Source organism: Mirounga angustirostris, unplaced genomic scaffold, assembly GCF_029215605.1.
Source record: "Mirounga angustirostris isolate CCGP_5_RB_7025 unplaced genomic scaffold, mMirAng1.0.hap1 SCAF_14, whole genome shotgun sequence".
Classification (NCBI taxonomy): Eukaryota; Metazoa; Chordata; class Mammalia; order Carnivora; family Phocidae; genus Mirounga; species Mirounga angustirostris.
In genome coordinates, this window is record NW_026991722.1 from 90044763 (window position 1) to 90071573 (window position 26811).

The 26811-nt window shown below is 46.9% G+C and overlaps 1 protein-coding gene across 2 annotated transcripts in view; it reads left to right on the forward strand.

Annotated features, from left to right (window-relative positions):
• Window positions 1-26811, forward strand: part of OSBP2 (oxysterol binding protein 2) — a 167922-nt gene that overhangs the window by 95130 nt on the left and 45981 nt on the right. Inside the window, exon 1 of one of the 2 annotated variants that reach the window (XM_045887312.2) lies at window positions 3496-3687. The exons of the other annotated variant lie outside the window; for it this stretch is intronic. Coding sequence (XP_045743268.1) covers window positions 3609-3687 — 79 coding nt within the window. The 5' untranslated portion in view covers window positions 3496-3608. Of the gene's footprint in view, window positions 1-3495; window positions 3688-26811 lie in introns of those variants that run through there. 2 annotated transcript variants of the gene reach the window in all.

The following is a 26811-nucleotide window of genomic DNA, read 5'->3' on the forward strand; positions in this document are numbered from 1 at the left end:
TTTGCAACAAATGGCATTGGAGCTTTGTGCCCCTTTCCCATTGTTCCCTTGTGATGAATCCCAGGGGATTCACTATTCTAGGCTGGAGGGTGTGGATGTGTGTTTGTGGTTCTGAGCTACCACATGCTCCCCCACCCCGCCTGGGGCCTCATACCAGTTTCCAGGGACCTATTTCTCTGTTGCCTCCAGGACTGGGGTGGGCAACAAATACACCCACCTACCCCACGCACGCATGCCTGTGTGAATTTTAGTTAAGTGGATGTGTGTACCATATTACTGAGCAAAGGAGGGAACATACCAGAAACAGAGCCTGCATAACAATGTTCTGGTTGCGAGTGGAAGTGGGGAGGCCAGCCCCTAGGGAGGCTGTTGCAGCAGCAGCAGCCCAGGGGGGATATGACAAGGGAAATGTCACCATAGACTTGAGGGGAAACCAAAAACTCGGAAGTGACCAAAGCAACTTGATGAGGGGTCAGCTACAGCCTAGAGGGAGGGTTGCAATTGCCTCCAGGGTTGTCACTGCAGGGTATTTGTGGTGCGTGGATCTCAGGAAGGTCACAGAGTTAGTGCACTTGATTTTAGGATGTCATGTGTAGGGTGTTGGCGGCTGTCCACCTGGAGCTCTTCAGGAGCTGCCCTCAATGAATGAACACAGATGGGGGACAGGAGCGGGCTGGGGTTCAGCCTCATGCTCACACACATGGACAGGAGGGAAACTTTGACAGGCCTCAGGTAGCCAGCAGAGCTGTTGGAATTACCTGTCGGTCATCTTACACTCTATCTCTTGGCGTTCTCGCTGCTGGCTCACCTAAGACATTTCAGCTAATGTATCTTCTCCTTTAAGGACAAATCGGCACTCTTCCAGCTGCCTGTGAAGCTAGGTGGCAGATTTCTAAAGTATTTCACGTGAGCAGAGTCTGATAGTTTTTTTTTTTTTTAAAGATTTTATTTATTTATTTGACAGAGAGAGACACAGCGAGAGAGGGAACACAAGCAGGGGGAGTGGGAGAGGGAGAAGCAGGCTCCCCGCAGAGCAGGGAGCCCGATGCGGGACTCGATCCCAGGACCCTGGGATCATGACCTGAGCCGAAGGCAGTCGCTTAACCAACTGAGCCACCCAGGCGCCCTGATAGTTGTTTGATGTGACTTATATAGCATAAAACAGTTATGGAGAAAGGAGAAAACATGTGTGTGTTTACCTTAGTAGGACCGCATGATCCTCCCTTCCTACTTCTCTTTCCTATTTTCGTTTCCTCCCTGGCTGTGTATTGTTCCCTATCTCCTCTGCTATGCAGCCGGCAGCCAGATGCAGCTGTAAGTGAGGGGAAGTGGACAAAGGAAGCAGGGGCGGTGAGCCCAGCAACCACTCACTGTGAGGAGAGGCATGAGGTACTCAGCCGCTCTGCCCGCCATTCCTCAGCTCTGGGATGGAGGGCACAGCTCTGCATTCAAAAGATGCTTCCAGCTTCCAGAGTCTGTGATATACAGAGTATCTGGTTCAATATCCTGGGTTGGATTATTCTTCCACATGCAGATCCTTTAAAAATTATCTGTGTGTTTATGAACATTTCCCAAAATACTCAGGACACTGTTATGGTCTCACCCCACTTTTCCTTATGAGGCCTCTGGGAGCGTGGGGAGCAGTATTCTGCATAAGGAAGCCCACAGGACATGGTTGAGAGTGTGTCCGAGGTCAGCCAGAAGAGGCTGGGTCCAAGCCTGGTGACCCTAGGCAAGTCCCTTTACCTCAGAGCCTTAGTTTGCTCATCTGTAAAAAAGGATGTTGGTGGAACCTACCAGAGGCTATTCAGCGGGGATCAAATGAGGCAGTGCAAGAAATGTAGGTAAAGCTTGAAGCCCAGCACTTGGCATTCAGTCAGCATTCCACCACTGGTAGCCGTTTGCATTATTATTATGCTCTTCATTTTGTAGCCAAAAAATCAAGGCCCAGAGTGGCTAAAGGCCTTATATCCCCTGGGCCAGCAAATCTAACGCAATTGCTCTAGATTAATTCTCTAGGTGGAAGAAATACTCAGTTGCTTCAAAGGCCTAGAGGGAATTATTGACCCAGCACCACCTCGCCTGAGTTTATTATAACAGGAGCTTCATTATATATTTGAAAACCTTTAAATTGGTGAAACTTGATTCAGTTTCAATAGATTACATTTGATAGATTGTCTTGACTGAACTCCTGTGAAGAGGCGGTGTTGGAGAGGGCTTTGTCAGGGCTAAAGCCTAGTCCCAGGGCCCAGAGTTTATCGGCCAGTGGGGAAAACAAGACCTAAACAGGGCAGAGTAAGGTGGGGGCCAGGGCCAAGCAGAGGCCCAGCCTGGGTTTGGACTGCCTTCCAGCAGCTGTGTGTGTATGCCAAGTTGTCAGTGTGGCTGGAGCCCAGGGATGGAGGGGAACAGGATGGGTATGCTGGTGGGGACTTAGAGACCACTGAGTGGACATGTGACAGAGTCTGAGATACATCGGAACAGGATCTCTTGGCTGTTGTACTGAGTGTAGGCCATGGGGGGCATGAGTGGAAGCCGGGGACCTGCTGGGAGGCTCTAGGAGGGTCCACGGGGAAGATGATGCTGTGTCTGGCCTGGGTGGCAGCTGCGAGGGTGGTGAGCAGGGATGGGATCCTGGCTGTATTCTAGGAGTAGAACTTGTCCCGGTGTGCTGACCAACCGGAGGTGGGTCTAAGAGACCTAGGAGTAAGGGATGACTTCCAGATTTCTGTCCTGAGCAACTGGGAGGTTGGCGCTGCCCCTAGCTGAGGTAGGGAGGACTGGGGTAGGGCTAAGGACACAGGTCTAGGGGGCCATTGGGAGCTCAGATTTGGACAGTTGGGTTTGTGATGCCTATCACACACCCCGTGGAGAACTCCTGCAGACAGCTGGACGGGTGAACTGTGTTCAGAGAGGTCTGGGCAGAGACAGACCTTTGTCCCCAGGTGCCTGCAGCCCGGTGGTAGCAGTGGTAGCTGGATTCCTGGGGGCCCCGCCTGTTGCCTTCCTCCAGAACGGTGGATGGTGTCTGCAGGTGGTCAGACACAGGTGCACCAGGCACACCAGGCGCCACAGGGGAATCGGAGGGTGACCAGGTCTCAGAGGTGACCCCGATTTCCTGGAAGCACTGTCAGGCCCTGGGCCATCTCCATTTCCCACGTGCCCCTTAGCTCTCAAGGGCATCTTTCCCTTTGAAATAAAGCAACGCCAATCCCGCTATCTCAGGGGGCGACACCTTCGCTCGCATTTTCTCATTAACATGGGACGTTTAACTGAGGAGCCCGCCCGACACCTGGGTCCGACCCGGGTGCCCTGAAGGTCGCACGGGCGAGCAGGTGGCGTGCGGGCGAGGGCAGCGCTCCCGGGAGAAGAGAGGGGGCGGCCGCAGCTCGCGCTCCGCTAGGCTCCCGCGGCGCCGACGGAGTTAACGGGCTCGTGCACCGGGCGGCGGGCGGGCAGCAGTGGTGCATTGTGGTAACGCGGCGCCGGGACGGCTAGCACCCGCCGCCTCCGCCGGGAGGCCCGCCGAGCTGTGCGCGCGTCCTTGGGAGACCCTGGGCCCGGCGCCATGTAGCGCCCGGCCGCTCGGAGGCCACCCCGCCGCGGGGATGAAGGGACGCGGCTGCTGGGAGTCGGCCTCCGTGCGCTCCTTCTGCAGCTCCGGCTGCCTGAATAACTTTGAGAAGGGTTAGTGCCGCCCGGCTTCCGCCCAGAGGCCGGGCTCCCCGCGCACGCCCGCCCGGCTTGCTGCATGATCAGTCCACGCGAGCCTCTGATGTCACTCCCTCGCGGCGCGGGGAGCGCGGGGAGCCCCGGTACCCCGCCAGCGTGTACTCTCCGGACTCACTTCTGGCGCGGGGCGTTTCGGAGAGAGGGCTGTGGCTAGAGACCCGTCCGCCTGATTAACCCCGGCAAAAAGGAAACAAAATACAATCCAGAGATTTCTGGAAGTAAGGGGCGGGAAGAGGAGGTGCCTGTTTAATCCACCCACCTACCCTTCCTTCCCCAGAGTCGGCTTGGGGCCCTGGCAGAATTGCAGCTTTGTCCACAAGGTCCTCGTGCTGGGGCCACCCGTGGGGGCAGCTGTGCTCAGTGCATGACCAAACCAACTTCTCTTTGCCCTTTGAGCAAGCTGCGGCAGATCGGGAGAGTCCGTGTAAGTGGCCGCCTGGGTTTAAGCAAGGACCAGGCTTGAGGATGCACTCCCAGGCGTCTGTGGTCTCGAATGGCACCGGGGTATGCAGGCATGCTCGCTTGAGAGCCCTTCCTCAGCAGCTGTCGCTAAGGTTGCAGTCTTGCAAACTGGTTAAGCCTCTGCCTGCAATTCCTGATGCTTGAAAAACTTGCATTCGTTGGAGATTTTGCACGAGTGAAACTTGCTGTTTACCTTTTGTTTCTGTTATAGTTTGAGACTCTAGGGAAAAACTAGGATTCTTTGACTCTGTAGACCTAGAAGATACAGACGCCGTTAAATTCACTTAACATAAATTCATTAGAAAGAGCTCCTTTTAGAAATTAACTATCTCTGATCTGTAATAAGCCTTGTAATTAATTTTGCTGACTGGTCACACTAACGGCTTCATGAGGCCCTGGTGTAGGGCAGACATCTTCGAAGTTGTGGACTCCAAGCCTCAACCCTGGAGTCAGGTTTAATCGTGCAGATTCTCCTGAAAATACCATCTGAAGTCTCAGGGTGTTTGTAATTACAAACATTTGAGATTTATTTTACTGGGAGCTGATGCTGTGCTCCATCTTGAGAATGCTTTACAGAAACTGACAAGTAAATTGTGCATAGAGTATGTTTTCTGGTTTTAGATTGGTGTTAATTTCCAATTTTTATTTTAGTTGGAGCATGCTTTCTAATGCAGTTTTGTTCTTAATGAGAAGTTTAAATGTTCCTTTTATCACTTTGGATGAATTTATTCTGAGGATGAATTTTGGAGTTTATTAAAAAAAAAAAAAGAATGTACAGTTAGGTGTTAGTTTTTCTTCTATTGGCCTGCCTGATGATTTTCTTGGTTGCCATTCTCTAGAACATTTGCTGCTGGCAGGGAACATTGGGCCTGGTATCCATTTGCTTTCTGCTTGGTTGTGAGAGGATGCTCATTTTTTTTTGAAACGTTTTATTTATTTATTTAAGAGAGAGCGTGTGTGTGCATGCACGAGCAGGGAGGGGCAGAGGGAGAGGGAGAAAGAATCTGAAGCAGACTCCCCATTGAGTGCAGAGCCTGACACGGGGCTTGATTCCACAACCACGAAATCATGACCTGAGCTGAAACCAAGAGTCGGACACCTAACCACTGAGCCACCCAGGCGCCCCGAGGGTGCTCATTTTTGTCTGGAAGCTCAAACAGCTGCACCTCAGGACCGATGGCAGAGTAACCTCTTTGATTGCTAGACCTTCCTTCTTACCTTTCCTGTGACTGTCCCACTCTCCACAGTGGGCCTGGGGATGAGGAGCTGAGGACGTTGTGTGGGGGAGGGGATGGTGCCTAGCACAGGTCCTGGAGCGGAGCCTCCTGGGCTGTGGGAGGAGGCCCAGGAGCCAGCACAGTGGTCAAGTGCAGCCAGGATTCAGCCCCAATGTCAGATGCCCTGGGGGCAGACTGCAGAGGGAGTCTCCTCTGGTGCCCTGTGTGAGTCAATGCCCTGCAAGGCCAAACAGAACGTTTCTGTGGGCAGGATGATGCTTGCCAACCTGGCCAGCTAAAAAGAGCAAAGTGAGGAAAGCAGAGATGGGGCCTTTGGGAGGCCTGGTGAGCGGGCTATTCGGGGAGGTGGGGGCCTCGTGGGCCCTCACACTGTGGGTGTGGCAGGCACGGGGATGGGGCCCTCATCCCCAACTTGCAGATGAGGTGAGACTGGCCTTCTCGTTTCAGACACATTGAAGGGTATTGCAATGAGAGGCCACTCCAGACCCATTTCCCCTTAGAAAAGGGTCCCAGTGAAATTGTGCAGGTCGAAGAGCCAGCTGGGCTCGCAGCCTGCCCTGGGGACGAGGGGCTGAGGTCCAGGCGGTGATCATTTAGGTGGCAGGACAGCATATGAGCTTGTGGAGGTTCATCACACGGGCTGTTACTCTGCAGGGGGTGGGGTTCCCACAGTGGATCTGGGGTGTCAGGGGGCCTGAGTACCTATCCTGCCCCTGCTGCTGGGCTCTGTCACCATGGGCAAGTCCCTGTCCCTCTGTGGGCCTCGGTGGCTCCCACCTCTGTAAAAGACGGGGGAGGAGTGGGTTGCGAAGGGCTGGTGTCTCTATCTTGCTCTCAGGCCCGAGCATGTGAAGAGGAGCCCCAGGGAGTCCGTTGACGGGAGGCCGCTCCTCCGTGGGTAATGGCCTGTTCAAACCACACCCCCGATGCTTGCCTGACCTTCAGCTAGCTTCTTCGCCTTTTTGATTTGCAATTTTCTTGTCTAAAAGAGGGCATTAAACCTACTTACCTGGCAAGGTGGCTGGGAGGTCAAAATGAGATAATATATATCCATATCTTCTATTCAATCAATCAATCTGTGTGTCTCTGTGCTTCAGACAGGGCTGGGAACCGCAGACAGGGAAATGCCCATTCAGGGTCGCTCATAAGCTCTGAATTCAGCCGTTGGCAGCTCACTCATTGGCTTGTGTGTGTGCACGTGTGTGCGCAGTTGTATATAGGACATCTGCATCTTTTTGGACTGTAAAGTTCTGAAAGAGCACAAAATAGGGACCCCCTTGCCCTGGTAAGGTAGACTCACCAGAGGTCCGAGCCAGGTGACCTTGGCCTGCCCACAGCACTGCTGAGGTCACCACTTTCCCATTTGTGGCCTCAAAGAGCCCCTGCGGACCCATGAGCCAGCCTCCGCGTCCTGAGTGCAGCTCTGATTGGCTGTGCTCGCACGGTGGAGATGGGGGATGGGTCACGGAAGTGGGAGGGGGTCAGGGCAGCGGGAACCTCCAAGGGCAGGTGCATGTGGTCAGGCTGGTTAGGTGTCTCTGCTCAGGCTCCCAGCGGACTCGGTGGCATGCACGCTCCTGCTTCTGTGTGGCTGTGATAGAACAGCCAGGGCCTCTTGTTTTGATGAAGGTTGTTTGTTTGTTTTTGCATCTCTGAGGCCTAGGACAGGAACTGTTCTCAGAGAAGCAGCCTCACGGAACATCAGCTGAGAATAGCTGTTGGATGTGGTATCCTTCAAAAAGTCACAGGTGGGGTTCTTTTATGTTCATTTTGGGGCTTGTTAACGTGTCCGATCTTGTGTTCCCCTGCATTGTGTTCCCAGGTGTCTGCTGGGGTCCTTGGGAAGAAGGACTGAGGCATGAAGTGAGGGACTAGCTCTCTGTTCTGATCACTTTCTGTGTGTGTGCAGAATGGTCCCCCCCAGTGCGGTGCCCCGAGATTAGCATCTGTGACCTCACCGGCCTCACTGCCCACCCAGTCCAGCTCACACTCTGCTCTACCCACTCAGCCGAATGCCCCTGCTTATCCCTCACATGTTAATCAGATTCATCTGTTGAGGCCCTGTGCCCATCCTCGTTCCTCCTAAAGCTTCCCCAAACCCCTCAAGGCTGAGACCTCTCCTGGGCTTCCCTTCTGCAGTGGCCCTGGGTTTTTTGAGTGCAAGTCTTGCCCTCCTCGGAGGCTGTAAGCACCCAAAGGTGAAGCCTGGGTTTCACCTGTGTCTGTGATTTGCCCCCCCACCTCTGCCCCCCAGCACTTGGCACTTTTGCAAGTTGCTGTTCCATAACCAACCCACCGGCATGGGAGTGAATGGAGGGAAGGCCATCTGAGGCTGAGTGGTCAGGAGCATTCTTGGCTGGTGTTTTCCCCTCCAGCACCGCCCCCCCGGGGGTTTCTCCTGGTTCACCAGAACTCTCTCGACTAAAGATTAGAGCAGTGGGTGGACTCTGTCCCGCTCTGCCCCTTAGTAGTGTTACTGTGGATGGCGAGTGGCTCCCCTGTAACCAGGGAAGCTCAGAGGAGTGAGGAAGGGGGCCTCCTAGGGGAACATGAGAGATCATAAAGAACTTCCTGGAGGAGATGATGCCCAGATGGGTGTTGGAGGATGAGGGTGAGTGGGCAGGTGGAGGATGGGGACAGGCAGGTGCTCACTTAGGTTTAAGCAAGGCGAGACAGGCAAGAGGTGGAAGAGGGTCTCACTGGTGGGTTGGATCTAAAAGGACAGGTAGGCAGGAAAGGACATGAGCTCTGCTGGCTCAGGAGGTGGAGTATGGCTTCTAGAAAGAAGGCTTTAGGGTAGCACTGACCCAATTTATGTCCTCCCTGGGAAGGACATCTGGCCTCGTGAGTGGTCACCATTACTTGGTGTGATGCATGGAAGCAGGACATTCTCTCACATACATGTTACCTTGGGGGAGCCTCTGTCTGCATACCGCAGGATGGGGATGGCGAGCAATATGCATGAGAGCCCTCCTCCCTGCCCCTTCCTGGCACAGGGTAGCTGCTCGTCATTATTACATTGCTTTTGGGGGCTTGAAATGAGGGGGAATGTGAAGCCCTCCGTACACATAAGGGGGCTTAATCAGTGGTAGCACATAAGATGATTATTGTATCATTGTACTGTATCATTCTATAGATGGGGAAACTGAGGCTAAAGGACTTTCCCCAGATCACAGGCTTAAGTGGGACCCAGAGCCTGCACACTCCGAGTGCCAGCACTTACGACGTGTCAGTGGGATGGAGGGTCCAGGTGCAGGGGAAGGCCAGCAAGGGAACGGTATAGACTGAGAATCTGCGGGACTCTGAACAAGCCTGGCCTGAGGAGAGGTCCAGTGGGTGGTGAGGCTGGGGGCTCAATTTCTGGGGCAGGACCTGGGAAGTGTAAAGTGTGTTGATTTTGGGGGGGGTGGGATTCCTTATTGAAAGAGGCTAAATGCCGGGGGGGGGGGGGGTTCAAATGTTTCAATGCTTTGAACAGTAAATGGTAAGAGAAGACAGTAAATGGTAGGAGAAGACAGAAGTGAGGTGAGAAGTAGGTAGGCAGGGAGCCCTGCATGGAGGGTCCACTGTGGGCAGGTAGCTAAGGGGTGGGTTAGATGGGCTGCAGGCAGGGGTGCAGGTAGAGAAAGCAACATGTTGGGGGCACTGAGGAGCGCTGAGCATGTGGGTGTCATTGTATGTGTAGGGGGGGCAGGCCATCAGGTCGGAGAGTGGAGAGCTAAAGGCAGGAGGTGGGGAGGAGAGTGGAGAAAGGTGGGCCGAACAAGCTTCCCCCAGTGCTTCTGATTGGCTGTGCGGAAGCCTGTGTCCGCCAATGGGCTTTCTGTCTGTGCCAGCTCTGAGCCCCTGGGTGGCAAGTGGACTGCGGTGCTGGATTTGAGGACTGAGAGGACAGGGAGTCGTGAACAGAAGTGACCTCTACTTCGAGGACAGTAGAGAACTGAAGCTGCCCAGGCGCTCGTGGCTGAACCCTTGAATAGCAGCATCCCAGTGAGGAGGGTATTGGCAGCATGGAGGTGACAAGGCTGTGACGGGCCCTGGGCTGCCCCAGCCAGGGTTCTGGTGCCCCTGGTGGCCCCAAGGAGCCTGGAGAATGTAGTGTGCTCTCTAGGGAGCTGGTTCACTGATTATTCACATGTTGGTGTGCAGGGCTGTAGTGAGCCCACTTGGTGCCCATCTTTAGAAAAGGGCACCCCTTCCTCAAGATCTTTTACTTCCACTGACCCTGAAACTGTTGTAATATACTAAGGTTGTTAAAGCAACACTCTTTTCTTTCATTTGCTGTTATAACAAAAACAAATCTGCAGTGTCCATTACGAAAGGTGCCCCCTGTGGTTGTGCAGTGAGCAACCTGCTCAACCAGATGCAACAGCCCTGTTAATATCAACACGTACTAGGAGCAACGACTGGCTGGCCCTGAGGATTATACAATGATCTCTGTTGCCTCTAGGCGAAGGGAGAGAGGGCTGCCCGGGTGCCACGCCAGGAGAGGTGACTGCAGGGGGGCAGTCCTACAGCAGGTGGCACTGCCCTCTGCAGAAACAAGTCGTTCCTGGTTTTCCTGTAAAGTGCCAGTCAGCTCAGACCGGCAGCAGCATCTGATCAAATAGATGAACAGTATGAATAAAGATGAAGTTATGGGCCTCAGGCTGCCAAAGATAAAATTTCCTTTTATGTCCTGCTTGCCTCTGACGTGTGTGTGGAATAATGATACCTGACGCACATCTTGAGAAATCAGAGCTGCTCAGGCTGGATGTGTGGTGAGGTCAAAGGAGGCCATAGGCTCGGGGAAGGGGGGGATCCCCACGTGGGCAGCTCTCTGGTGTGCCTCGTGTACTTGAGGCCAGAGGTGGGAGCTTGTTAGTGGACAAATGTTTTCCCTGAGAGGCTAGAACTGACAGCCAGCAAAGCCCCCTGGGTCCCATCCTCTGCCCAGGATATTTTTATGTCAGAAGCAGTGCAGTTTGTCCAGAGGGGGTACCCCTGGAGCATGACTCTTGGCTCATTGACCATTTGGCAGCTGCTTTTCTGACTGATGAAATTCTGCGCCGCACCCCCCCCCCCCCGCTTTGTTCTTGACCAAACTGAGCTTCATCTCGGCCCATCCTCTGCACCCTGCACATTCATTATTTTTAAGGGTTGTTTACCATTTAAAGCAACAATTCCAGATGTTCAAGATCTTGGTGTTTCCATGACCCCATTACCCCTCATGCCACTGTTTTTAGGTCTCTATTTTTAGTCAGTATTTTTCCTTTATGTGAACATCCGTTTTACATCACTGGGCGACAAAAAAAAATATTACCATTTTCACATGGCTGTCCATCATAAGCACTTTCCCACATTACCACAGGCTTAATATGTCTGTTGAATGGCTGTGGAACATCTTTTCCTTCTGTTAGGCATTTCGGTTCTTCCCAGATTGTCACCAGAGCCAAACTGCTGCCTGAGCATCGTTGGCGTGTAAAATTTTTCTCTGGTGTCTCTTGCCTGGGACAAGTTCCCAGGAGTGTGATTGCTGAGCCAGAGGATGAGACTGCTTCCCTTCATGGCCCTCAGCTGAAGTGTTCTGGTCCGTGAAGCTCGCAGGGCTGTGTGTGGACATCTGTTTCTCTCCTACCTGGCCTGCACTAGCCTTCCATCATTCTAAGAGAGTATTTTTTTAACCAGGCATAAATTATGTCTTGTTAGTGTTTTAACTTACATTTGACTAACCAGAAAGGAAGAATCTCCCCCATCACCACCACCAATTTTGGTTATTATTTGTGGTTACCCTTCTGTGGTTCATCAGCTGCATCTTTTCCTGCCCTCGTGTGGAAACCCAAAGGGAAGCATTATGAATGCTGTTGGTTTATGTCGAACATGGCTGGAACCCAAGCCAGGCAGGACTTCTTGGGACCTGGCACTGCCCTACTTTGCTTGGTGGGTGAGGTTCTGAGAAATGATCCTTGGAACTGTCATCCCCCAGCAGGATCTGCTGCATAAGCTTGGGGCCCCTTGTTTAAAAATTATTAAGAGTTTCAGGAGGGAGACAGTTGAACATCAAACCAAGCCTGGGGCCCTTCTGACTTTGGGCCCTGTGTGACTGCACAAGTTCCATACCTGTGACGTGTCTCCCCCCCCCCCCCCCACCGGCCCCACCCTGTGGACTCATCGAATTGGAAGTGGAGAGAGTTTGGAAGTGGCTTGCCTGACTGTGCTGAATCCACCCTTCAGCTTCCCCAGGGCCCACTCCAGATGCAGAGGTTCCAGACCCAGAAGTGGACGGGCTTCTGACATGGTACCCCACTCCTGCTGCGCTTGACTGATAATGGCCAATGGCCGTGCGCCCTCCCAGGTCTGCTCCGCCCTAGACTAGGTCATTTTCTCAGTGGCCATTTCTGTGTCCTCTTATACCTCACGCTGACCCCTAGTGGCTCTTTCTGGTGGAGAGTTGTCCCTTCTGCTGCTCATCTTTGCCTACTTTTGCCAAGCAGAATAAGCAGCATCTCACTGCCCTGAATATTTAATAACATTCTGTGCTGTTTTTCCCGTGTGCGCTTTCACCTTTGCCTCTCCCACTTCTGTCTTGCTTTCCCCCTCCTGAGCCTCTCCTGGCCAGCCCAGGGCCAGGAGGAACTGTTGCTTCTGTAGTGAGAAGCTGCTCATCCAGGGGGCTGCAGAGAGCTGCTGATAATCAGTAGCTAGTTGCACTTGCTGGTAATTGGAAATGCCAGGCTGTGTCCCTGATCCCCGTCCCGTCCCCATGGTCCCGTCCCCATGGTCCCGCACCAAGCAGCAGAGTTTCCTGAAGTGAAGGGGGGAGAGGGGAGGGAATGTTAACTTCACAGGGGGCTCTGAAACATGGTGGCATCCTGAATGGAACAAATGGATTTCCACAGAAAGAGGGTGTGTGAACCCTGGTATGTGTTCTGAGTAGTGGCATTCTGCAGGAGACTTGCGGGGGTGGGGGGCAACTCCTGGAATGCACCTCCTGCATTCTCCCCATGAATTACATAGAGTTTGGAGCTTTATAAATGATCCTTGGCTTGATTAAGCTCTTACTCTCATGAGGAATGCGGCCTTACACGTGTGGGGTTTTGTTTTGTTTTGTTTTTTTACATTTTTCGAAGTATGAATCAGGAAGGTGTCAATGTGAATTTCACATTGTGCTGAGAAGTGTTCAGTTACCCACACAAAGGAAAATCATGTAGCTGCAGAATCCGTGACTATCAGAGTTGGAGGGATCTTGCAGGTGATTTACCCAACCCCAGTGGTACAGACAAGGAAACTGAGGCCTGGAGACACACAGTTGGCATAGTCTGCTAGACAGAGATCAGAGGGCACAGTCCCAAATCGTTGCCATTTGGTTGTGAAAATAATTTTTGACATTTTTTCCAGATTACAAAGATAATTCATGCCCAGTGTAGAAAATTTAGGAAAGAAAAAGCACTTAGAAGAAAACAAAAAAGTACCTTTAATTCTATTGCACAGAAATAACCACAGATAATTTTAATCAGATTGTATGCATCTTTTAGGACTTTTTTTTCCTTTCAATATAATGTTTCTAAGATTTATCTACGTTGTTGGGTGTGGCCGTTGTTCATTCATTTCCATGGCTTCTACTATTCTTTTGTGTGACTGTATCACAATCCATGTACCCTTCCTCTGTTGATGGACATGAGATATGTTTCTGATACTTAGCAGTCATGAACTTCACTGCTATGAACATTACTGTACACATCTCCAGGGACATACGTACAAAAGTTTGCTGAGGGGATAGCTGGGCAGGTCACTTCGGGTCATGGGATATATGAATGATGAGTTTTGAAAAATACCACCAGATATTGTTTTTCCACGTGGTTGTACTGATTTACTTTCCATTAGGTGAATGTGGGTGTGTTCCCTTTGATTATCATCCTCTTTAACACTTGGTATTGTGATGTGTATTCTTACAAATCTGATGGCCCTAAAATGGTATTTCTGTGTTACCTTAATTGGCATTTCCTTGATATCAAAATAGCGTGAGCATTTTATTGGTGAGTATATGTTTCTTCTTATGTGAAATGCACTTTTCTGTTGGTGGTTTGTCCTTATGTATTTGTAGGAGCTCTTTATATGATCTGGATACCGACTGTCAGTGATAAGCTTTTATTTAAAAAAAAAAACTTTTTTTGAAGATTTTGTTTATTTGACAGAGAGAGAGCACAAGTAGGCAGAGTGGCAGGCAGAGGGAGAAGGAGAAGCTGGCTCCCCGCTGAGCAGAGAGCCTGATGCAGACCTCGATCCCAGCACGCTGGGATCATGACCTGAACCAAAGGCAGACGCTTAACCAACTGAACCACCCAGGCACCCAGTGATAAGCTGTTAGTTTGTATTTTTATATCATCTTGTTTATGATGTCTTCTGATGAGTACTTTTTAAAAAAAAAAGATTTTATTTATTTATTTGATAGAGAGAGGCACAGCAAGAGAGGGAACACAGCAGGGAGAGAGGGAGAGGGAGAAGCAGACTTCCCACTGAGCAGGGAGCCCGATGCGGGGCTTGATCCCAGGACCCTGGGACCATGATCCGAGCCGAAGGCAGATGCTTAATGACTAAGCCACCCAGGCACCCCGATGAATACTTTTTAAAATAGCTTTATTAAAATATTCATTTACCATACAAGTCACTCATATAAAGTGTATAATTCAATTTTTTTTAGTATAGTCATGGGGTGTGCAACCATCAACACAATCTAATTATAGAATATTTTTGTCCCTCCTAAAGGAAATCATAGCAGCCATTCCCTATCCTTCTTCCCTCTACCAACCCTAAGCAACCCCTGACCTACTTTTTGTCTCCGTAGATTTGCCTATCCTGGATATTTCATATAGACGTCATATATTTTTGTGTCTGGCTTCTTTCACTTAGCATAATGTTTTTAAGGTTTATCCATGTTGCACGTGAGTGGGATTGCTGGGTCATATGGTCATATTGCTGGGTTATACAGTTTAACTTTTAAAGGCACTGCCAAACTCTTCTTCACAGCAACTGCACCATTTTGCATTACCACGGGTAGCAGTGTATTAGGGTTGCAATTTCTCCATATCTTTGCCAACACTTGTTGCTTTCTGATTGTTGTTATTGCCATCTTAGTGGGTGTGAAGTGGTATCTCATTATGGTTTTGATTTTCATTTTCTTAATGACTAAGAATGCTGGGCATTTCCCCCTGTACTTATTTGTGTATCTTTCTGGAGAAATGTCTATTTTAATCCTTTGTCCATGTTTTATTTGAGTTATTTGCTTTTTATTGTATGGGCTCTTTGTATTTTCTGGATGTCTTTAATCACATAGATCATTTGCAAATGTTTCCTCCCATTCTGGGGGTTGTCTTCTCACTCTCTTAATGGTATCACTTGTAGCACAAGAGTTTTTAATTTTGTTGGTGTCTGATTTATCTATTTTTTTCTTTTGTCACTTGTGCTTTTGGTGTCATATCTAGGAATCCACTGCCTAACCCAAACTCATGAGGATGAATTTCTATGTTTTCTTCTAGGAATTTTATACTTTTAGCTCTTAACATTTTGGGGTATGATCCATTCTGAGTTAATTTTTGTGGATGGTGTGAGGTAGGGGTCCAACTTCATTCTTTTGGATGTTTTCCAGCATCATTTATTTTTTTTATTTTTTATTTTTTATTTTTTTTAAGATTTTATTTATTTATTTTAGAGAGGGAGAATGAGAGACAGAGAGCATGAGAGGGAGGAGGGTCAGAGGGAGAAGCAGACTCCCTGCTGAGCAGGGAGCCCAATGCGGGACTCGATCCCGGGAGTCCAGGATCATGACCTGAGCCGAAGGCAGTCGCTTAACCAACTGAGCCACCCAGGCGCCCTCCAGCATCATTTATTGAAAACACTGTTCTTTTCTCTATTTAATTGTCTTAGCATCTTTATTGAAAATCAGCTGGCCCTAAATGTAAGGGTTTGTTTCTGGACTCTCAATTTTGTCCCGTTGATCTATCTGTATATCCTTATGCCATTACCAAACTGTCAATAGACACTCTTAATTTTAATGTGGTTGAATTTACCAGTCTTATGATAAATTCAGTCTTAGGTTTCTGCCTAGAGATAACATATTTTTCTGTATTTTCTTTTTGAAAGTTTTTAAATTTTCACAATGAAGTCCTTACTACATCCAGAATTGATTTCTGGATAGGATGTGAAATATGTGGTTAATTTTATTTTTCTCCATATGGTCAATTATTTGGCCTAGTACTGTTTTTTGAGCAGTCCCTTTTGTACCCACTGATCTGCTGTGCTACCTCTAGCAACTCTCAGAGTTCTACATGTGCTTGGGTCTGTTTGGGATGCTTTCTCATTTCATAGGACAATTCTTCCCTTTTGCCTAAAGTACCTTATAATACATTCTGATACCTTGTAGATCAAGTCCAGCAGCTTATCAGGATGCTGTTATATTTGTTCCCATTTTACATATGAGAACACTGAGTCTCAAGAGGTTACATCATGGGCCACACTGCTAGTGACTGGCAGAGCCAGGCTTATTTGAACTCAGGCAATTAGGCATACTCTTAGCCTCTGAACTCTGCATACCTCAACAGCCATTGCATACAAATCACACTTGCTCCACCAGCTGAATGTTTAAGTCTTTATCCCCTTTCTTTCTCTTTGCCTGGCAAAGGGAAAGTAAGCAAATTTTAAATGTAACAAGATCTGGTTTGTTTGAGGTTTTAATCCTCTCCTGCTTCCCTACTTGAGATAGTTCAGGGAAAGCTTTCCAAAAATATTTACCACCAATTTGATATTTTGGGGCAATTTTCTAGGCAAAGATGCAGGTGTGGTCAAGAGAAGAGCTGCCTGGAAAGCAGGTAAGACACAGCAGGACAGGTGACCTGTGGTTAGGACGGAGTGGGCAGCTGAGACTGGAGCGACACCAGAAACCCCAAGAAGTGGTGATGACTGGAGTTTTGGGTTGATGTTGGCTGGAGAATGAGGCTTGGGGACATAGTGAACCTTAGAGACTGCTGCTTGTGTCCCCAGCACCCCACGTGGTAGGTGACACACACACAGTCAACACGTTAAGCGAGTAATGTGATTAAGGAACCAATTCAGCAGATGTAAGATGCTAAATTGACCTGCTGTGTCTCCAAGCTGTCATCAGTCTTTTTGAGTGGTACAGTGTGCTGGGGATCAGGGGACAGAGTTTTCACCCTGGGCCCACTGTAGATAGTTTGTCTTAGCCCCAGTGGACCTTGGCTTCCTTAACTGTTCCATGGTGGGGTGTGGGGGTGGAGATGTGGTTCTTTGTGCTTCTGCAGTCATGCAGAAGCAAGGAAAACCACCCAAACCCCTTTTGCAGGGGACTCCCTCCCACACCCCTATGAGAAGGAGGTAGGCCATGCCATCCAGCTGTGTGCAGCTTGTGGCCAAACTGCGTGTGCCAACTGCTCACTCACACTGCACGGAACCAGAGGTTGTGATGTGGTTCTTCAAAGGTTCAGGATGGGAGTGAAGCCCAGGGAGAGACCGAAGCGATCTGATCTGTAGGGTCACTGGAGCTAAACCTTGGGGCCGCCATTGTCCTGGTTCCTTCCTCTGTAGTCCTCATCCGCTGATGGACGTTTAGGTTGTTTTCACTTTTTGGCCACCACGAGTAATGCTACTATGCAATAAACATTCATGTGCAAGTTTTCGTGTACACATATGTTTTCATTTTTCTCGGGTGTATATCTAGGATGGGATTGCTGAGTTCTGTAATAACTGCCAAACCAGTTTTTGTTTTTGTTTTACAGCAGGTGTAATATTTTATATTACCATTAGGCTGAAGGGTCCAGTTTTTCTGCACCCTTACCAACACTTATTTTCTTCTTTTGACGACGAATGATACTGAGCATTTTTTTCATGTACTTATTGGCCATCTGTATATCTTCGGAGAAATGTCTGTTCAAATCCCATTTTTTAAATTTTATTTTCTTTTATTATTTATTTATTTATTTTCAAATCCCTTTTTTTTTTCTTTTTCTTTTCTTTTCTTTTTTTTGGTTTTGTTTTTTTAAAGTAGGCTCCATGCCCAGCATGGAGCCCGATGCAGGGCTCGAATTTGTGACCATGAGATTAAGGCCTGAGCCAAGATCAAGAGTCAGACACTTAACCAACTGAGCTGCCCAGGTGCCCCTCAAATCCCATTTTTTGTTAAAGATTTTATTTATTCATTTGACAGAGAGAGCACAAGCAGGGGGAGCAGCAGAGGGGGAGGGAGAAGCAAGCTCCCCACCGAGCAGAGCGCCAATGCAGGACTTGATCGCAGGACCCTGGGATCATGACCTGAGCCAAAGGCAGACGCTTAACTGACTGAGCCACACAGGCGCCCCAACAAATCCCATTTGTTAATTAGGTTGTCTTTCATTGATTGATATTTGAATGTTAAACCAACCTTGCATTTCTGGGATAAACTTCAGTTAATCAAGATGCATTACCCTTTTTATATACTGTTGGATTATATTTGTTTGATACTTTTTTGAGGATTTTTGTGTCTTTGTTCACGAGGAATATCGGTCTATAGGATTTTTCCTTGTTTGTTTGTTTTGTAATGTCCTTGCCTGGTTCTGGTATCAGGTAATTCTGGCCTTATACAATGAATTGGGAAATATTCCCTCCTCTTTAATTTTCTGACAGAGTCTGTGTAGAATTGATATTGTTTCTTCCTTAAGTGTTTGGTAGAATTTGTCAGCAGATCCTTCTGAGCCCTGAGTTTCCTTTAAAGATGTTTAACTGTAAAATCAATTTCCTTAATAGACTATTCAGGGTTTTTTTGTGGGGTTTTTTTTTGTGGTTTTTTTTTTTTTACTGAATAACTTGCGGTGCTTTTGTATCTCAAGGATTTATTTCATCTCTAAGTTGTTGAATCTGTGGGCACAGAGTTGTTCACAATATTTCCTTCTTATCCTTTAATGTCTGGAGTGATGTTCCCTCTTTCATTGCTGATACTGGTACTTGGTTATACCTTTTTTTTTTCTCCCTCAATCTGGCTGGAAGTGTATAGATTTTATTGATATTTTCAAAGAATCAGATTTTGGTTTTATTGGTCTTATCTACTGTTTTTCTTATATGCTCTTTAAAAACATATACATTATAGATACCCTTAAAAAGTAAACTGAATCATACTATGATGCTGTTCTGCACCTTGATCTTTTTCATCAACTATGTCTTCAAGTTTTTTTCATATCACACAGAAGCTCATGGATTCTTTAACATCTATGCAATAACTCTGTTATATGCATGTATCGTAGTTTAATAACCAGTCCCTTCTGAAGGGCATTTAGGATGTTTATAGACTTATTACTCTTGCAAACAATACTGAAATGTACATTTATCTTTTTTTGAGTTTTATTTATTTAAGTAATCTCTACACCCAACACGGGGCTTGAATTCACGACCCTGAGATCAAGAGTCGCATGCTCCTCCAACTGAGCCAGCCAGGTGCCCTGAAATGTACATTCGTTATACATCAGTCTTCGGTCACATATCTGCATGTATATCTGCATATCTGTAGAATATGTTACTACAGCTGGATCAGTAGGTGGTTATCCTCTTTTTTCTTTTTAAATCAACTTTATTGATGTAGAATTTAAGTACAATCACATGTACTGATTTTAACCATTCTGTGAGTTTTAACAAATGTATACACCTATATAGCCACCACTCCAAGTAAGATACAGAACATTTTTATCATCCCAAAAGTTCCCTCATGCCCCTTTGCAGTCAGTGCCCTTCACGCCTAGCCCCAGATAACCACTGATCTTTCTGCACTATGGTTTTATTTGTCTAGAACTTTATATAATGGAATTAAATAGTAGTGTATGTGGCTTCTTTCATTCAGCACAAAGTTTTTGAGGTTCATTCTTGTGTGAATGCATAATTTGTTCCTTTTTTTGCTGACTAGTTTTCCATAGTGTGAATATACTACAATTATCCATTCACCTGTTGATGGACATTCACATTGTTTCCGGTTTGGGGCTTCTATGAGCCAGAAAGCTGCTCTGAACATGTAAATTGCATGTATTTTTGTGGACATAAATTTTTAATTCTCTTAGTTATACCTAGAAGAAGAATTGTGTGTCATACTGTAAGTGTATGTTTATCTTTATAAGAAATCGCCTTTTTCCCAAATGGTTGTACTACATTACATCCCAACTAGCAATGTATGGGAGTTCTGTTGCCCTACACCCTACCAACACTTGATATTATTAGTTTTTTTTTTTTTAATTCACCTATTCTAGTGAGAATGTAGTGGTATCTCATTGTAGTTCTATTTTATTTTTCACTAATTACTAATGCTGTTGAGCGTCTTTTCATATACTTATTAGTCATTTGTACATATTCTTTCATAAGGTGCCTTTTCAAATCTTTTGCCTTTGGGGGGGGCTGTTTGCCTTACTATTGAGTTTTGGGAGTTCTTTATGTGTTCTGAATGTAAGTTCTTTTCAGGAATATGTATTAAAAGTTCTAATCTCTGGCTTACCTTTTCATTTTTAATGGTATCTTTCTGAGAGCACAAAGTTTTAATTTTGATTAGATCTATTTGTCAGTTCTTTATCATTAGTGCTTTTTTGTGTTCTAAGAATTGTTTTGGCTACCTCAAGATAGTCCCATTTCCTTCTAGATGTTTTGTAGTTTTAGCTTTTACATTTAGGTGTAAGATCCACTTTCAGTTAATTTTGTGTGTGGTGTGAGGTAGTTGCCAAGGTTATTTTCAAATCCATGTGAATGTTCAGTGAATGCTCAAGCCATTTTCTTTAAAAAATAAAGCATTTCCCTCACTGACTTACCTTGACAGTTTTGTTGAAAATCAGTTGATCACAAAGGTACAGGTCTGTTTCTGAACTCTATTATGTTCCATTATAAATGGAGTAAATGTATAGTAAATCATGATATCAGGTAGTGTGCGTCCTCCAGCTTTGTTCTTTTCCCAAATGGTTTTGGCCTATTCCTTGTTCTTGCATTTCTATATGAATTTCAGAATTGGCATGTCAGTTCCTACAGAAAAGTCTGCTGGGATGTTGATTGGGATTGCATTCAATCTATAGATTAATTTGTGGAGAATTGATATCTTAATGATATTGAAGTTTTAAATTCATGAACATGATATTTGTTTATGTTTTCTTTAACTTCTCTAAGCTATGTGTTCTCTTGCACAAATTTTGTTAAATTTGCCTGTCAGTATTTACTGGTTTTGATGCTATTATAAATAGTATTTTTTAAATTTTATTTTCCAGCTCTTTGTTGCTAGTATTATAGAAATACAGTTGTTATATATAACCTTTTATTCTGCTGTCTTGCTAAATTCACCCGTTAGTTCTAGTGGCTTTTCTTTAGATTCCTCAGGATTTCCTGTATATGTGATCATGTTGTCTGTACCTAAAGGCTTTTTACCTCTTCCTTTCTAACTTGTATGCTTTTGACTACTTATTATTTCCTTATTGCACTGGTGAGGTGAGAGCAGACTTGCCTCGTTCCTAATCTTAGGGGAAAAAGTTCAACTTTTCATCATTAAGTATGAAGATAACTGTAAGATTTTTATAGATGTCTTCTGTAATGGTGAGAAAGTTCCTTCTTCTTCCAGGTGTTCTGTGTTTTTGTCTTGAATAGGTGTTTAGTTTTCTCAAATACTTTTTTTTGGTATTTATTGAGTTGATTACATTTTTTCTTTAAACTGTTAATACTAATTAATTTAAAATGTTAAACTTTGCATTCCTGAGATAAATCCCACTTGTTCATGACATATTATCCTTTTTTTTTTTTAAGATTTTATTTATTTATTCATGAGAGACACAGAGAGAGAGAGAAAGGCAGAGGGAGAAGCAGGCTCCCAAGGAGCAGGAAGCCCGATGCGGGACTCGATCCTAGGACCCTGAGATCATGACCTGAACCGAAGGCAGACGCCTAACCATCTGAGCCACCCAGGCGCCCGACATATTATCCTTTTTAGCTGAATTTTATTGGCTAATATTTTGTCAGGGAATTTTGCTTCCATATTCATGAGGGATCCTCGGCTGTAGTTTTCTTGTTGTGTCTTTGCTTTTGGTATGTGTCATACTGGTACCTCATAAGATGAGGTAATAATGCCTTGTAAGATAATCAAGAATTGTTTTTTCCCCTTCTTTTTTTTTTTTTTGACAAAGTTTGTATACTAACTGTATTATTTCTTCCCAAAATATTTGGTAGAATTCACCAGTGCAGCCCTTTGTGCCTGAGTTTTCTTTGAGGAAAAGGTTTTTAATTTTAAATTTAGTTTCTTCATAAAGGGCTTTTTTTTCTTGTGTCAGAAATATTCCATTTCATCAAAGGTGTCAAACTTATTGGCATAATATTTCACATAATATTCTTTTAATATCCCTTTAATGCCAATAGGAGCTGTAGTGATGTTTCTTCTTTCATTCCTGTTATTGGTAATTTGCATTTTCCTTCTTTCTTGATTGTTCTAGCTAGGGGCATATCAATTTCTTGATCATTTCAAAGAAAATCTTTCCAAAGCTTTTAATCTTTCCATTGTTATTCTGTTTCCCATTTCATTGATTTCTGCTCTTTATTGTTTTATCCCTTCTCATTTTTGAGTATACGTTGCTTTTCTTCTTCTAGTTTCTTAAGGTGGAAGCTTAGATCATCCATAAATAAATCATCATAAATAGATCTTTTAAACCTTTCTTCTTTTGTATAATAAGCATTTAAAGCTAAGCATCTCCCTCCAAGCACTGTTTTAGCTGCATCCCACAAATTTGATGTCACATTTTCTTCATCACCCATTTCAGACTATTTTCTAATTTCCTGTGGTTTTTTTTTATTTGACCTGTCGGTTATTTAAAAGTGTGTGATTTAATTTCCATGTATTTGGGTGTTTTCCAGATACTTCTTGGTTATTGCTTTCTAATTCTGTAGCAGCCAGATAACATACATTTTATAATTTAAATTTAAGCCTTGATTTGTGGCCCAGCATATGCACTGATATAGTAAATGTTTCGTGTATTGTGGAAAAGAATGTGTATCCTGCCATTGTAGGGTATAGTATCCTATAAATGTCCATTAGGTCAAGTTGACTGAGAAAGAATACTTAGAAGATTCACATCCTCTAAATCCTTATTTACTTTATCTACTATCAATTCCTAAGAGAGTAGTACTGAAATCTCTAACTATTGTAGATTTGTCTCGTTCTCCTTTCATTTCTGTTTTTGCTTCATGTACTTTCAAACTCGCCATAAGTTACGCACACATTCAGGAGTTTGTGTCATCTTGATGAATTTATATCTTTTGCATTATGAAATTTTCCTCTTTATCTCTGTCCTCAAGCCTCCTTTTGGATGTTGATCTTGTAATTGCTGTTTGCCCGGTGTTTCTGTGTCCAGTCTTTTACTTTCAACCCATTGGTATCTTCATATTTAAAGTTGTGTTTCTTGTAGAAAGCATATGGTTGGTTATTTGATCTATGCTTTTATATTTAAGGGGGTTCTTTGTAGATAGCATATCATGAATCTTGCTTTTTTTTCCCCAGTCCGATAAAGTCTCTGATATTCAATTAGGGTGTCAAGACCATTTTAATTTAGTGTAATTATTGATATGGTTGGGTTTAAGTCTACCATTTTGCTATTTGTTTTGGTTTCATCTATTTTCATGCACTGTTTTTTCTCCTCGCCTGCCATCCGTAGTATAATTTTTAGTATTCCCATTTTCCCCTTTTATTAACCCATAACTATACATCTCTCTTCTTGGTGGGTTGCTCTAGGAGTTACATTACATGTCTTGAACATATCACAGTCTTCCTTCAAATCCTCTACTGTTTCATCTCTAAGAACCTTAAAATGATGCTCTTCCATTTCCCCCATCCTCTCGCTGTGCCCTGTTTTACTTTTAAAGATGATATAAGGGCACCTGGGTGCCTCAGATGGTTAAGCGTCTGCCTTCGGCTCAGGTCATGATCCCGGGGTCCTGGGATCGAGTCCCGCATCGGGCTCCCTGCTCCTTGGGAGCCTGCTTCTCCCTCTGCCTCTCTCTCTGTCTCTCTGTCTCTCATGAATAAATAAAAAAAAAAATTAAAAAAAATAAAGATGATATAAACCCTACAATATACTTTTTTCCCTTGCTCTATATAGTCAGTTATCTCTAAATGAAATTTAAAAGAAGAAAATCAGCATCTTTTGCATTTACTCACATATTTATCTTTCTTAGCACCCCTTTGTCGGGATCTGAGTTTCCTTTTGGTATTATTTTCTCTCAGGCTGAAGAACTTTAACATTTTTTACGGTGCAGGTCAGCCAGCCACAGATTCTCTCAGGTCTTATTTTTCTTTTTTTCAACTTTATTTTTGAAAGACGTTTTTATGAGCTATATGATTCTAGGGGGGTTTTTACTTTCAGACTGTAAAGAAGCTGTTTCTTTGTCTTCAGGCCCGTGTGCACACTGCCCCTGCACCTCCCTTCTCAGGGCCCCAGTAGCTAAGTCCTAGAGTCAAAGCTGCCCTCAGATGACCGTGGGCAGGCACCTCACCTCATGGCACCTCAGCATCCCTGACATTCACGGCCAGTGGCGCCCACACAGCGGTGTGATGTGGCAAGCCCAGGGAGCACCGTCTGGCAGAGTGTTTACGGAACTTAAAGTAACTTGTGTTGTCAGCACGCAGTGGCCACCGCTGTTGTTGCCTGGCTCTCTGCCTCAGGCTCACCTGCTCCAGAAAATGGACTCTTTGTAGGACTTGGCCATTCCAAGGCCCCAAGGCCCTCTGGGTCTTAAATGGCCTTGGATATTCCTCAGCACAGCTTCCAAAGGCCTCAAGGCCCCCCACCATGTGCTCTGTCATTCTCTCCCCCTTCTAGCATGGTAAGCCTGGGCAAGAACCCCAGAAAGTTCTCAGCCACAGAATGACCTAGTTAAGGGGAACACCACCAGGCCACCAAGGAGCCAATCTGAAATGGGTCTTGGGTGGAAACTTGGCCCAAAGATGTTGGATCTCTGCAGGCTGGTTGTAATTCAAGCCAACCTGGCTGTGGAGTTTTGAATTTTGCCGGATCATATTCGGACACCCTCAAAGCCTGAGTGTTGTGTGCATCTTTGGATGTGTTCAGCTTTCCCTCTCAGCCCCGCAGCCTCTGTGAGAAGTCCCCTGGCACAAAGTGGCTCCGCAGCTGAGGGGAAGGTCCCAGCTGAGCTCTAGGGATCTGGTGTCCCTCAGGCTGTGAGGAGCCCCCCTGCAGGCTCAGGGAGCAACTGCTGAGTAGTGGGGTCCCCAGAACCAGGGTATGGGCAATGGCCGTCCTTTCAGGCTCTGCTCTGAGGTAAGGTTCTACCTTTCCCACTCTTGCCACCCCTACCCCCACCTCCTCCACCTTAGCAGGCTTTTCCCTCCCCTGGCCTCACAGTAGCTCTCACTTCCACTATGTCACCCCTGCCCCCTGCCCCCCAGGCTCCCTGAGGTGGCATTTCCTGCCCAGGAGCCAGCTCCTAGTCACCAGGACTTGGCAGTTGGAAATAGCCCCCCTTCAGTTTTTAGGAACAGTCAGTCACCTTTAGTCTCTTGACCAATACAGTCACACATGTAGGAATTTCTAATTCCTGTTTCTTTTAGAAAATAAAAAACCAATTTCTTACTTTACAGTAAGAAATGTAACTGCCAAGAACCTGAGAGTGAAGCCCGCTGGCCCTATAGAAAGCAGTTCTCTGAAGGAGGCTGGGCAGGCAGGGGTCAGAGCTAGAGGCTGCAGGGAGGCTGGGACCTTAGCCTTCACTCTCGGCTTCTTGAGGAAAAGGCGGGCTAAATCCCACCTTGTTTGTCTTTGGCCAAGCTCCTGTTAAGCAGCTTCCTTCCCAAATATGGACTTTTCTGAGGCTTCATTATTTTCAGATTGATTTTCCTCTTTAGCAACAACAACTTGGGTAGCTTTCCCCGAAGCCAAGCCTTGGAAGCCGCCCTCCCACAGGCGTGTTTGCGCTGGTCCTGCTGGTAGGGCCCCCCTAAACTGTGGGTGGTGACTGCCCACCCTGAGTCCAACAGGTGTGGGTACGGGGGAGACAGGGCAGGGAGGTGATGGTGGACCCGGGCCAGGACATGGCCTCTGTGGGAGCTGCTTCCACACTGACTGGTGGAGGAAGGAAATGTGCAGAGAGGAGAGGGTGCCGCTGAATGATTCACTCAAGTCTTTTCTGCTGCAGACCCTTCCTCAGCCCCTTTGCCTCCTCCCCACTCTGGATCTGAGCCCTGGAGCCAAATCCCCAAATAGCAGATCTGGGTTCAGCCTATCTGGCCAGATGTGGTTATTCTCGGTCGGCTTTCTGCTCCATCCCACAGTGGTGGGGGCGCCTGTGGATCTTGGCCTCTGGCCTGGCTCCCAAGGCTTCCTCATAAATGAGCGGTTCTGCTGAATCGTCCAATCCAGAGGAGCTGGTTGTTTACATGCTCAAGTCCTCCTCATCCCACTCCCAGAGCGCAACGACCTGAGGGGCCCCGGCCCTGGAACCCAGGGTCGAGAGCATGTCTGCATGAACCTAACTGTAGCTGGCAGGCCTTCTCTGCAGAGGGCCTTTCCTCTTGCAGGAGCAAGCATTGTGGCCTGGGGAAGGAAAGGGACCCGCTCAAAGTCACACGGCCTGTTGGTGTCCAAACCAGCGCTTAAACTGAGGACCTGTCCACCCAGTGGTCTCCCTAATGACCTGGGAACGTAGAAAACAGAAAACAAAACTATGTTGGCAATCAGAGAGGCCTTGAAGTCTTCCAGGTGCAGGAATACCACCTTGGCCTCACTGACCCTCACATCAGCCTCTCCCCATCAGTTCTGGGTCAGGCTCACAGCCCCTAGCGGCCTGAGGACGACTTTGGCTTCCCCAAAAGCCCCCACAAGGGATGGCCGTCCACTGCCCTTGGTGTCCTCCAGGAAAAAGGTCCGGATGCCGACAAATACAAAGCCTGTGCCAAGCTCCCACCTGCATGGACAGTGACCCAGAACTGGGAGAGGAATAAAAGGAGCTATGGAGGAGCCAAAATAGCCTCCACAAAAATAACCTCCCCCGCTTCTCACAGCCTCACTCTGTGCCCTTTGTCTTTAAACATACACTGTGCCAGGTGTACTTTTCTGGGGTTGCCATTAGCAGGCCTTCCCTCGGGGGCACCTCTGCCGCCTGGCCCGGCAGGGCTCGGGTATGGCCTCTGGGGACACCGACTGGCGGAGTGCGGGTAGTGACGTGGTTGTGGGTGTGCCCGGCCCTGGGGGCACAGGCCTTTCGAATGACAGGAGTTCGCACCTCCTCTCCTGGCCCCAGAAAGGTCTCTTCTGTGGGTGTTCTTGGCCACCCGGCAGGCAGGGCACTGGGACAAGGGAGGCAGTGCCCCCCCCCCCGCCCCCGATCCATGTGGCACGTTTGA